Below are 14822 nucleotides of genomic sequence, written 5' to 3'. Positions count from 1 at the left end.
GTTAACGGGGACAAATAGGCCATTATTGTAATAATTGAAAAGATGTCTGGATCAGTAGGAAACCATTATAGATGAGTTCAGAGTCAATCATGCATGTGATATTGGTAAATGTTTTACTAGGTTAACACTTTACATTGCATAATACACTTTCTGTACAGTGAAATGCATATTTATAAAGTATTTGTAACAACCACAGCTTTCTGCCCTTCACTGTAATACAGCAAACAAATTGATAGCTGTTGGTATATATAAACCAAATATGTAAAATAGAGATATACTAAAAACATTGTTTTAATTATGATAGTATGGTCGAGTACTTTGTTTTGGTTGAATAGATAGTGTTTCTTGCATTATAAATTTAGCAGATTTAGTCTTTGAAGCACAGTACAAATGATAACACTCTTTATCAGAAAGTATATTACTGCAGTCTTATGGGAAAGCTATTAAAACATTTTATTAATATTTATTTGAAATTACTTTTCTATTTTCAATACTGTCGTCACAATGTGATCCTGGAATTAATGGTGAAACCTGCAAGTCCATTAAACCTACAATTGAACAATTCTTTGCAGACTGCCATTTGTTGAATAACTTTCTGTTTGAGATTAAGCAGAATTACAGCTGGCTGAATCTCAGATGTCTGTGAATTAGAGGCACCAGGTTCTAAATTGTTTATGTTCACATTTCAAGCAGACAGGAAGTATACTTCAACAACCAAGGGGGAAATTACCTATATGCTATAAAAAAAAACTTTAAAATATAATGAAGCAAGCCTGTGTCTCTGTCTTAGAAAATGGCTTCCTTTTATTTCTGTACAGGATACATAACTGTATCAAGGAATATATAGGCTCTGATAGGCTAGAAATACGACCAATTGATATACAGTAAATTTCACATTTGTCAGTTTCTGCTATTAACATTAATGCAATGACTTGATAAAAGCAAAGATTTGTTAACTTTTCACTGCCAGAAGTTTTTACATATTTTCTGTAAATCCCATGATTTCCAAATTGTTGATAAAAAGATTTTGAATTCTCTATTGTTATGGTACTGTAACTAACTTCTTCAAGAAAACAAGAAAATAGACACCCATAAATGGCACCATGATGTTACTACTAGGATGAGAAAGTAGACATTAGACGTCAGAGAAACAATTACATGTATATGTATAGGGCCTACATTTATATAGTTTAATATATCTGAAAAATTTAACACATCTCATATGAGATTATTACTATAATACCACAAATTATGCAGGAAGGCAGTATGACGATAATATCAACCGAAGTCAGATCAGCCAAAAAAATTTGTCCTATCAAAATTCAAGATAACATTGAACTGACTAATCAGGCTGGCTTAACTACAATATGAAAAAGCAACAGATTACTTACTCGCCACTATTGTTGACTAATCAATTTGACTGCAGAAAAAAAAAATGTAATTGATTGTTGTATGAACAGAAAACCAAATTCAACACAAAAAGATTACAGCTTGGTTACGAGATACTGAAAAATGGCAACACACGTGAAAAGAAAGTTGAGACTTATGTGGGTGGATTTTAAAGCACTAATTTTAAACAGAAAAGCAAATTCAACACAAAAAGATTACAACTCAGTTACGAGATACTGTAAAACGACAGCACAAGTGAAAAGAAAGTTGAGACTTATGTGGGTGGATTGTAAAGCGATATTTGATTTTTTCCCATGTCCTGAAAACTCACCACTGTCACCAAGTATCAGTTCAATAATTCAAAACAAACCATAATTCCAAATCAAATGGAACAGTTTGTTTGTACCCACTCTACTGCCATCCATGACTTAAAATAGCCATGATGCAAACTATGTCTTCTGGTCTTGGGTATGTAAATACAGAAATACAGAAAAATGCCATGTTGGACATTTCTGATGTAACAAATCTGCATTTCAAAGGAAACAGAACGCTTTACGTCGGCCTGAATAATGACGTTTTGATTAAGTAAAAACAAACCAAATTTTAGTATTGTTTATTCAACAAACAAAAAATTCGGGCCAGTCTTAGGCAAGCTAAATGTCAAACAGGCTAACATTCACCAATACTATTTACAGGTGCCCCTTAAGTGTAGACACAGAATGAAAGGAAGCCAGATAGCATTACATACTTATCCATTCTCTCAATGCAGGGTACTCCGTTGCAGTTGGTGACTTCACACCTGATCGTCTCGACGACTATGCAGTTGGCGTACCTAAGAGTAATGATTTAAAGGGAATGGTAAGCTACGTAATCACATAAAATCAATCCATAAATCATACTGATCATACTCTTTCTCGGTTCAAGACGTCTTTCTTCATTACCATATTGTCACCATCTCAGTTTGACCTATATAAACGGAAATAATCATCAAAAAATGTTCAATCAAGCATTCTCCAAGGATTACATCAACCAATAAATTGCATTTCTTTTATCTTTCTATTAGCAACTGAAAATGTCATTTATCATTAGTAGGGGGAACAAATTGTGAATCAATAGCTTTGAGTGAGAAAAGAAATGGTCTGCCTTGTAAAGATTACAATCAACTACACATTAAAAAATGAACTTTTTTTTTGTTAATTTTAAAATGAAACCAGTCAAGGGCTAATTAAATGTGTTAACTAACAAATTTAAATACCGGTAAAATTAAAATACATGTGAATATTTTGTTAATATGTTACAAAAATACACATATTGCTAAGTGTTCATCAACATGTAAAAAAATCTATTATTTTGCTTGAGGATATTTGAATATTTAAAATCCTCAATTGAGAATAATATGAGGTTATTATGAGAATACCGTAAAGTATGCACAAAGACAGTACAGCGGGAGTATTGTCGATGCGATGGCATACTGTCTGAATGCATATATTACGGTATCCTCGTAATAACCTTATTATTATACATCTTTTCCTCCCAATGATACATCATGGAAATGCCGAAATCCAAAAAGTTTAGAACAGAATCAGCGAACTTCTTTGTGTGGAGGTCTGGTCAAACTCTGGTGGCAGCCCTGTTTGTTTTTATTATTAGAGGACGCTAACATGCGTAATAATTCAATATTTGGAACTCGCATATCCTAATATGGCAGGATGAAAATACCCTCGTAAAATTCAGCAAAATTACGGCAAGCTGTAACTTATGGCATTATGGTGACAGATGTATAATATTAGGAGTTATTGTGTTCGTTACGTATAATAATGTTTATTAAAGGGAGAAACAACAACAAACAAACAAAATATTATAGATATAAAAAAAACTAAAAAAAAAAAACTATTCATCCCAAACAACTATTTTGGCATACTGTAAAATAATTTATTTTAGCTGGAATTAATTTTCACTGAAAAGACGCTTTGGATGTTTTGTATGGAATTTATTTTCACTGATTTTTGATGAGTTGAATGATAAATATATAGGGAAAAAAGTATATTCGCTGGATTTTATTTTCACACGGAATCATCCCTTCAGCGAAAATAGCGAAAATAAATTCCAAGCGAAAATAATATTCTACAGTAGTTGAGGGCTGGATGGCTCCCTTTAATGTACATGTACTGTGCTACTTGATTACACATTTGTTTATTACTGTGTAACTTGGTGATTTTTTCTCTAGTGATATGCTGTCATGCTGTTGAATCATGTTCTTTAAATAACCAATGTGAACAAATCCTTCAAATTTAGCACTTTTGAATATATTTGTATGGCATTTTATAGACAATGAATTCAATTTTTTTTCACTTCCAGATTTATAAAAATATATATAATACTGTATTTAAGATAAAGAGAGCAAATGAGAACTGTGGTTGCTAAACCATTCTTATAAAATTAATTAATGAATTCATTACATCATAGCATTGTTAGGTTATTACCTAAGTTGTATGCCTACTTATGAAAACTATGCATGATGTCTAGGAAGATATGGTAAAGCAATCTCTGTGGGTTCAATACAAGCAGGCGTATTGGGCATTTATGTAATATTAAATACCAGTCAATAGGATACATGAAATAGAAGCTATGAATACTAATTTTCTGACTTCAAGATCTTTTGAAATAGATAGTTAATTTGACTGAATCTCAAGGTAATGTGAAATGAATAGCTTCTTTTTTCAGGATGCATTGAATAATTATCTAATTTTCTGCTAGTTCTCATGCATGACCTCAAAAGGTCACACATCCTGGCACTGTCTGATCATTATGTGTTTCTGTTAAAAATTAAATTTTCATGAACAGTGACAACAATAAAAGCACAATTACTATTACGATTTAAAAATAATGAAAGGACGGGTATGCGCTCCAATTTTTGAAAACAAATTGACTAGAAACTTATTTTCTGGGCCTTATACTTTAATGACAACTGGATGTATTCTCTGAAAGCGTGACATTCAGAGGTCATATATTTGAAAATTAGGTAATTATTTTAGCTCATAAATTGACACTTCTTTATTTTAGGTGAAACTGCTTGATTATCATCTGCAAACATGGACGGAATTACTGGGTGAACAATTGGGGTCTTACTTTGGTCACTCTGTCACTGGAACTGATGTTAATGGAGACAAGTGAGTACAACAATTTTGGTACAACATTTTGTACATTTGCATGTATTTTTCTGTAATTTCTCAGTTATGGGGTAATTTTGGACAAAATGCACATAATTTCCATTGGCTACTATGGTTGATCAAAATATTTTGAAACAAAATATTGAAAATGTGAAAGGACAAAAAAAAGCAGATGTTAAAAGTTAAAATTGATATCAAGATTTTGGTAAAAGCATGTAAGATTTACTATCTTATGCGTACATAGATCTTTACTTGACCCAATTGAATTCAGGTCAAGAGCTGATACAAATTATTGATTAGATATGATATGACAATAAACAAATTTCAAATCTCTCATTTCTCCTATTAACAAATAATAATAATAATAATAATAACTTTATTACACAACTGCACCATCAGTGGGTGCTGTATGGTAAGGATACAGATCAGAAAAAACAAACACAAATGAACAAAAACAACAAAAGTTTCAAAATTACAAACAAATCAAAGGGTATATATAAAATACGTATTACAATTAAGTTTTATAAGTTGTATTTTTTAAGTATTTTGCAAGTGCAGTACTACTATTTATAATGCAAGTGAATATTAAATTTCGGTTAGTTGTACTGCACATTTCTAATTTACAATCTTCTAAGAGGGTATTTCTTTCTTGAGTGAACGTATTTGCTCTATTAGTAGCTTATGTAACTTGCAGAGTTGTCTGTCTTATTGGTCAAAATAAATAATATTGTGATGATTTACCATACAGCAAATGCAATTTTTGTTGTATGTGTGTTTCTGTCTGAGATGTGCTTCTAAAAGAACAAATATGTTATTATATTTTTTTCTAATTTCTTTTTTATAGTCGTGATGATGTGATTGTCGGAGCGCCTTATTTCACTGACAAAAGCACAGATACTGTTGAGAAATGGGAAGCTGGAAGAGTGTATGTGTTTTACCAAGATGCTAATGTTAGTGATTTATCTTTTACCATACCATTATGTTGTGTTCAAGTAGTTGAACTAAAAAGATATAAAATGCTTAGTTTAGTGGCCATCATTTAAAGAAATACCAAAGTCACTATTAGTCACTCATTACAAAATGAGTCATATATTTTCACAAAGTTCAATCAATACCTATAGCCAACATGAAATTATGTCTATTTAGTCTTAGTCTAAATTTATCAAAAAAATAAAAAAAATAATGTACCATAATTTGGTTAAAAAATTGTGGTGTTCAAAGGATTCAGTTGTTTTCTTGAAAAACTAAAAGAAAATTAGATTATTTTGTAGAAATATTCAACATATAAATTTCTGAATGGTTGAATATGTGTATGAATTTCATGCTTATGATTTCTGTAAGCATGCTTGTTAAAATTCTATACTATAAAAAATCTAGTTAGCATACAAGTGTAAATGTAATATGCAAATGTTTTCAACTTATTCCCGCACATGCAGAAATTGTTGAACCCACTGATGAGAATATAGGTTGCAACAGTCAGATATTGTGAAAGTGTTTCTGATCTTTATTGCCATAGCAACCAGTGGCTTGATGAGATGAACAAGGTATAGACATAAGGGATATCATTGCCTTTCTCTACGTATATTTTGTGGTGTTATCTCTTTTTACTTGTCAATCTTCAACCCTATTACAAAATGTATGCTCACACTAGAGTATTCATTTCAAAAATAAATTCCCTATTTTACATGTAGACCCAGTTTCCTGTGAGATTTGTTAAAAAGGAATAAATTCCCTCGAAAGAGAGGTTGGACAAACCTATGAGAGTTGAGTTTTAGAAAGAGGCCATAGATCAGTGATCCATCAAAATACTTGTCCCGATTCAGAATACTTACTGAAGAGTGGAATATCAATACTAGGTATAAGTACTCATACAATGTGGCTAACTACCCATTTGAATGACTTGTACAGTAATTTTGAGAAAAAATCAAAATGTTTAGCGCATTTACTCAGTGTTTACACCACTATTGTTGTTTTACCATGTTTATTTTATTTGTGCTTATCAGTGCATCTTTTCGCGCTAGTTGAGTTGCGATTTCTTTGTCAGCAGTTTAGGTGTGTGATTTATTTCTCAAATTTCCTCTTCTTTTACTATAAAATTGTTGACATGATGCCTGTTAGAGGGAAACACAAAAAAAAATGTTTAGAATGTCACATTGCAGTTAAGGACCACACTTGGCGTTCTTACAGAAAAGACCAAAGGGCCGTCACCGTTCAAAGAGTACGGTACTCATCAATTTCCAAATTTTATAATATATTTTAGGGATGAAAAATCACATTGGACAATTATAACTCATTGAGGGGTATTTTTAAATTGTTGAGAGGTATTTTGAAAATTTCACAAAAGACAAGGATCTTAGTGACATGTAACATGTTCCACAAAATCTCACCATTTTACCAGAATTCGTCTCGCGTGAATTTAAAGCTATGTACAGTAATCATAAGAAAATAGATTACTCAAATGAAAGCTAAGACTAACATCCTTCTTCAAGTATCCTTAGCTGACTTTCTTTTAGCAGGAATCCAGACATAGTGTTTTTTTTTATTGACTATTAAGTTTTATCTACTGGCACATAGTTAAAATTACCCTTAAGTTGTCTCTGTTTATGGCTAAATTGAACTAACAAAACATTTGAGGTTTTTTCTGTGGAAATTTTATAAAATTAAATGGTTAATTTTATTTTTCGTTAAATTAAAAAAAACAAAAATATTAATTGTATAAATATTGCTCTGTTAATTTTCTTCAAATTTGAGATACAACTACCAGCACCAATCCTCAGTTTTTATTTGAACTCCCTTTCCAGGATATGCTTGGAGTGATGACATTTACCACTTGTGCTTTTCATCTACATGTAATTTGAACATCTTCACTTGACTTGTTTTTAAATGTCAATGTACAAACTAATAAATGAAACCCTCTTTTCACTGCACTAGGTATTCACATATTCAGGTGTGCATCAGTATCCTAAAGTCGTTGGTATTGATGATGTATTTAATGCACAGATGTACCTGACATTGCATTTTGATTCTGTAGAATAAGTAATTTTACATGCAGATCAATAAATAAATAGATTCACACTCTGTCCTAAAATTAATTGACTTTTGTTTATTTTACAGTTTGGTTATGGTGAACCAGTTAAACTAACTGGTACTGTGACTCGTGGTAGATTTGGAACAGCTGTAGCAGCAATCAAAGATATCAACCAAGATTCTTATAATGGTAAGCTTGTTTACTTTTGTTTACAGTATGAGAATAGGAGTGGTTGACATCTAGCAGCAAGTCATGACAGTCTCCTCACACCAGAGTCTGCATATTTTCAATAATGGTTGTGAAAATAGGTGAAATATTATGTTTGTACCTGCATGAGTACATTCGTTAATTGATTAAGTTAAATTGACTATTTGGAAATCTGGCTGGACTTGATTAACAGTTTGAGGTGGTTACCATCTTCACAGCTTCAAATATTCAATAAAAATAGTGTGCCGGAGACTTGCACAGTTGAACAGGAAAATGCAATCTCTATATCTCTGTATTATATGGTGTTTGGTACATTGTAAATCTATATCCTGATCTTCAATGATCCAATGATTCTGATGTAGTACCCTGGAATGGAAACTAATCTGTAAACTAAAGGTATCCCATTGCCTGTCTTTATTTTATACTTGATCTGTATCTGTGATTGGATCTTGCGCTGGCAAATGAGTAGCATTTTTTCTGACATGGTGATAGTATCAGGAAATGACATGTAGTTTTAGTTCATCTCAAGGGATTACTTAATCCCAACTAATTACTGGTGGAAATAGTATCTTTGAATCATCTTTATACTAGGGTATATGCATAAGCCCAGAGTCTAAAGTAATACTTTACTTTAATACTTTCCCTCAAAGCACATTTATTTTGTCATTTAATTATTTATACAACATGAAAGTCTAAAACGGTGAGCATAGTTTTGTAGTTATACTTATGAGATTATTACGAGAATACTGCAAATTATACACAAAGACAATGCAACAGGAATATCGACCAGAGGCTTGTGTGACTTCTATTAGTGTCTGAGTGTGGAATCTTTGTAATATCGGTACTTCTTCTTGATCAACTTGCTTGGAAGCCAATGCCTATAACCTTGCAAGATGATTAAAATTAAGACTTTGTTCATGTCCATCTTGGAATTGTCACGATATCCATATTTGGAATTCACTTTTTCTCATTATGACACAAATGTATTAATAATAATGTCTAATAATTGACATTCCACTCACAACACAACTTGAATTGCTATAATCTGAAAGAGTGTAAGAAATTTCACTACTTGGTTAGTATTCAGATTAGTCTAGATAGGATATTAAGTGAAAGTATTTGCCAAAAAACAATGATATGTGTTCAATATTACTAGCATTAACAATAACACAAATTACAGGGGTTACATCATGTTACATATTTTTGTTAAGTGTAAATTATTAGTCCTGAGAGTATTTATGGTGTATTCTACAATTCCTAATTATGATAGCTCAGTGAAACCCTTGATCCCTTGTGATTATTAAAGCTGGCTGATTACCAGATTATATCATTGATATTATTGATCTTGAGTTCAAGTGTAGTTTTTAATTAAGGAGGAATAGTAAGGCTTCAGGTTAAAATTTCTACTCAAAATGAAAAAAAACACTCCCAGTCACGGGTATCAATTTTCAGTCCTGACATACATGTAGGTTTGATATTCAGGTTTAAATGGTATAAATGAAATAGTACATTATCTTTTATGGAATATATTCTCAAAGTGGACTAATTTTCTCGAAAACTGAACTTAATAATAATATTGAAACATTTTTGTCATGTGATTGTTATGGAATTTTTCAAAAAAATGTTGACTTATTTGTCCCTTCATTTTCAATACTATAAATGTACCAGTAGTTCTTCAATGTGCCAGTAAATAAAAATCAGCATACAGTAAGTATGCACAATGTGTATTATGTTGCCTGTCCCATCAGATATTGTACAATAAGTATGTAAGCAAGGTATAGAAATAGAGTTCCCTGCATACATAGAAGGACCTTTAGGAAATGAATTATTGAGAGAGATGTCAGTTAGTCCAGGGATCATATGACACGATACAAGCTAGGCAGTGTTGTCGTATACATGGGTCAAATTCCATAAAAAATATGAAGTTTTTCCCTTTCTTGTCATTTATATAATACAGTTTATGCTGTCCAATTACCTAAGGATTTTCTGATGTATATCCTGTGGGAAATGTGGCATTGTTAGCATTCTGGTATTCCTCTAAGCATCTCAGCAATGTTTTAATTTGACATAAGTTACTTAATAAAGTAAACATATAAATAATTGAGGAACACATGCTCATTTATTTAATTGATTTTTACCATATGATCATGTTCAACAACTTATATATTGATTAATTGTAAACCAATTAGCTTTTTAGTGCAAACCAACCGTGCGTAATGACAAGTAATCGCTACTCTATGCTATATGTATTGAAAAACCCTTTCACCATAATTGTCTAATTTTGGCATTTTTTACCAAATATCTGTCTGTGCATATTGATAAGGTAATTAATCAACCCTTTAAATGTTCATTGTCACCTTCAACAAATTATTTATTAATTAGGTAATTTGCATATCCTCAAATCATTTACCACCGTGGCCTACTTTTGGCACCTTTCACAAAATAGTCTGTTCAAAAAAAAATTGCTTCTTTTGATCACAGTTTGAAATGTTAAATCCCTAATATTAAATTTGGCTTAAATGTTCTTGACTATGACAAGGTTTACTTTCTCACCCCATTTATCTTCTCATGTTTTTAGTTACATATTTACTAGTCTTCTTTCCCCATGGTTACTGTGACACTTAAAACACACTGCAGCTGTAAAAACATTTTTGTGCAGAGTTAAAAATTTATTTATGAATGTATTATAATTAATCACTAAATCATTAATGATTAATGATGGCTTAATAAGGAGAGATTAAATACCCCTTCTGTACATTGTTAGACGACAACCTTTAAGAGATTTGATACTCAACTACTTTCCTGAAATTACCGCTAACTACCACTAGTTTTAATTATTCAGCTGATTTTCAAAAAACCTTTGAAATTAAACCTTATATTTCATGTGTATGAAACGTATGATCATTTTTTTCTTCCTCTATAGACAAGAAAACAGTCTATAGTCTGGAAACAGCAAATGTTTCTTGTCTTGTATACAATCTTTGGTACCGCTGTGCATGACAGCTCTCTGTAGATCCGGAAACAGGATAGCCTTGACCAATCACATTCAAATTGTAAACATACATCATGTTGAACATATGCACATTCATTTGATTCAGGATGGCTGAATGATAGTCATTTTAATGTTAAAATGGCATCACAATTAACTATTTCTGCTATTCCAGAACCGTATTTTGGTCCTACAATGACAGAATCGCATTTTGGTCCTGCAATGACAGAACCGTATCTCGGTCCTGCAATGACAGAACCGTATCTCGGTCCTGCAATGACAGAACCGTATCTCGGTCCTGCAATGACAGAACCATATTTCGGTCCTGCAATGACGGAACCGTATTTCGGTCCTGCAATGACGGAACCGTATTTCGGTCCTGCAATGACGGAACCGTATTTCGATCCTGCAATGACGGAACCGTATTTCGGTCCTGCAATGACGGAACCGTATTTCGGTCGTGCAATGACGGAACCGTATTTCGGTCGTGCAATGACGGAACCGTATTTCGGTTGTGCAATGACGGAACCGTATTTCGGCCCTGCAATGACGGAACCGTATTTCGGTCCTGCAATGACGGAACCGTATTTCGGTCCTGCAATGACAGAACCGTATTTTGGTCCTGCAATGACAGAACCGTATTTCGGCCCTGCAATGACAGAATTTGTTAAAATCATGTACATGTATTGAACATTATGGGACCTTGATGCTGTAATGTTTTTAAGATTGGTCAACATGGCCGAATAGTGGCCATTTTGTTTTTTAATGAATGCTGTTCTGGAGCCATATTTCTGACATGCCAATATGTTCAATGTTTAGTTTTTATACATTTCTTAAACTTGATAACTCACAGGAATGTAATGCCGTTACTTGTTTGTCAGTGACACACACTGTTTCAAACAAATTTGGATCAATTTCAGACTGGTCAACTTATTGTTACTGTTTGTTTCGCAAATTGTCATTGTACTTTGACTGCAAATTTCAACATAGTCGATAGAAAAGCTTTCATTCATGAGAAACTTCAGCAGATTAATAGTTTAAGTGAAAGGAATAAGATAGAAACAATTTTTTTTATCTTCTTTTTGTGAATCTTCCTTTCTCAGAATGTTTTATGTGTGAGTGGCAAGCAGACAATCAGATTACACTGAGGAAGAATTTCGGTACACATTCTTGTTGTTGACAAACTCTCTTAGTCTAATGTGTTCCACCAGCCAGGCATGACATCTTCTTCACAAGTCACAGAGGAGCATTTCAACATTTAACTTTAACTATTCCTGACCCTTATGATCTGAAAATAACATTTGGCTTACTTAATCCTCCTAGTGGGATTTCATTTAATCTGAGTAATTTGCATTGTTACATGTGGATGTAGTTACCCAAATTGAAGTTATATCCCCTTTGCACTGAAGTGTTTAGTCAGAGAGGAGGTGCAGCACAGAGGGCATCAATGTAATTATTTGCTTCAGAGACTCAAAGCAATTTTTTGTTGCTTGTCAATTTAGTAATTAGTAAATCTGGTTTAATAAATTTATTAATTGGTGCTTTTAAATTAACCGCTTAGCTGAATTACTGATTCAAAGTCATTAAAACGGAATTGGCGGAATTATATGCAATAATTTGTGTTATTATTTTGAATACTATTATTAGGCTTACTATTTCAGGTCACTGAACAGTGTGGGTAATTTAAAAATTGACTTTATCACCAATATGTTATGATATTGCCTAAGAAGTTTCATAATCAACTTAAAGTCCTTTTTAATTTCTTGGTTAAAGATGGAGTTAATATAGATGTTGATTGCAATGGGAAACAAAATTTAGAGAGCCCACAGCTCAGAAATAAGGATTGATTATTTCCTAGCCAAGGTTCTCTACACAAGCATTTAAAGTTTGGTGAATATCTACTATAGTAACAAAAATTCAGTGCTGTGTGTTCTGAATTTATTTGGCATTTCAATGACGAATGTTATTGACTAGATTGTTTAATTTGTGAATTCAACATGCATTGAATCATGGGATATCATGTGATATGTACATTTTCTTTTCAAGGCCAGATTCTTGCAAGGCCATTGCCTAAATTCCCCACCTGAATATTAACCTATTAAAATATGTGAAATGTGATAAAAATTATTTTTCTATAAATTCTTTGTTAATTATTAACTTATTTTCAAAATTTTTGAAAAATGTGTGAAATGTGATAAAAGTTATTTTTCTATAAATTCTTTGTTAATTTTGAACTCATTTTCAACATTTTTGGAAAATATGTGAAATGTGATAAAAGTTATGGTTTAGATGCCTTACACATATTTCAATTAGGTTGAGGTATTTTCTGTGCTTAAAATTTGGTGTCCTAAACATACTAAGTCCTAAAATATCTAATTATATTTGTCAGTTGAAAGTATCAATTTGCTTTGTGTATTTCACTTTATTAATTCAACTTTAACCTTGTCCCTGCCGACAACGAAGGAGGTCATACCATTAGGAAATGTAGCATATGCTAACCAATTACCTAGGGCTTTTTGAATGCATTTCCTAATGATCATACAATTGTAGTTGAAGTTGATTTCATCTATTCCCTTAGTACCTTCAAGATTTGTTCTCTGATAACACAAAATTTATCCTCCGATCATGCTTGAGTGAAGTCAGATATATTTACAATCAAAGATTAATGTTTTCTAACAAGATAATTATTTTATTTATATCAAAATAGCATCAGTATCTGAGTATCTAAGTGTGATTAGATATCTAGCATTTGTATACAGTAAAGAGTTTGTGATTATTTAAAATAAAACTGTGGATGTAATATACCATATTATAAAGTGCAATATAATGTTTAGTTGATGTATAGTGTAAAACTGTCTCAATGCAACCCTACTTTAGTCATTAATCCAAATCTTTAATCCAAATACTGTTCCACCTCCTTTTAACCTTTGATCCCTAAAGTCAACTGTATATCTTATTTGCTCTATTATAAGCTCTATTATTATCTCCAATAGTATGCGCATTTCTGGTTTATTTCGTCAAAACCTTTGATATACATGCGCATACATGATTAGAATATTGTGTCCATGGCAGCCCCTCCCCCCCCAAATCATGAAGTGTGGGTGAGGAATATAGTGGTTAGGAAAGTCCTTACATCTGTATGGTGACGTATCAGGAGCACTATTGCAGATAGAAACAATCACACAGTCTTATATTGAAAACATTACACACTAGATCTGATCAATATGAAATATCAATATCATTCAGATATGACTTAATTTTGGATTACTTCTGTTATTATGTAAATGTATGTGTTTCTAATAATGCAAATACTGTCAGTTATTTTTTTGATCAAGATCTGTAGGCAGGGGAAAATTACTGGTATGTTCGTTTGGTCCTAATTTGAAAAGAAACTACATAAAAATTTGCAAAATGTTGGATCAAAATGCTGGCAGAAAAAATTAGGGTATTCATAAATGTTAAACTCATCTCGATGTATAATTGTAGAAAAGATTTATATATTGAATGTCACTGTAACATATTCAACTCGCTTCAATTCAGACATGCTAAAATTATAGTTATAAATCTGGAACTCACATTGAATTCCAATTTAATTCTCATATTCATAACTTCCATCTATAAAGAAAAATGTTACTGATATCTTTATATAATTATAAGGGTATGTCTCTTGTCTTTATTTTCACACAGTAGTGTCATTTAATAAAATCATCTGTCACATTGGGATGGGTATTTAGATACCTTAGCTAGATTGTCAAATAGCAAAATATGATGTGACAACTCAAATTTCAACTTCTTAACTTCAAGTAATCTGGTTATGGTATCCTATTTTATATCAGCATGCAGGCATATTGCTGAACTGCGCATTTGCTCTCTAGGGATCATACTTAGAAATACTCTATAATTAGGTGTGAATAACCTTTTCATGATAAAGTGGAGCATGCATGTAGGTTTGTTTTGATGGTGTGTGTGTGAGTGAGTGTGAGTGTATGAGTGAGTGAGTGTGAGTGTGTGAGTGAGTGTGAGTGTGTGTGAGTGTGTG

The 14822-nt window shown here is 32.1% G+C and overlaps 1 protein-coding gene across 1 annotated transcript in view; it reads left to right on the top strand.

The window, feature by feature from the left end:
* Positions 1 to 14822, top strand: part of LOC102804078 (integrin alpha-8-like) — an 81149-nt gene that overhangs the window by 16538 nt on the left and 49789 nt on the right. Inside the window, exons 8-11 of the mRNA XM_085501047.1 lie at positions 2159 to 2247; positions 4453 to 4559; positions 5404 to 5509; positions 7674 to 7776. Of these exons, the coding sequence (XP_085357173.1) occupies positions 2159 to 2247; positions 4453 to 4559; positions 5404 to 5509; positions 7674 to 7776 (405 nt within the window). The remainder of the gene's footprint in view (positions 1 to 2158; positions 2248 to 4452; positions 4560 to 5403; positions 5510 to 7673; positions 7777 to 14822) is intronic.

The sequence above is a fragment of the Saccoglossus kowalevskii genome, chromosome 7 (assembly GCF_978046115.1).
Source record: "Saccoglossus kowalevskii chromosome 7, keSacKowa6.1, whole genome shotgun sequence".
NCBI lineage: Eukaryota > Metazoa > Hemichordata > Enteropneusta > Harrimaniidae > Saccoglossus > Saccoglossus kowalevskii.
Note: the sequence above shows the minus strand (reverse complement) of the source record. Positions and strands in the feature narration are given on the sequence as shown.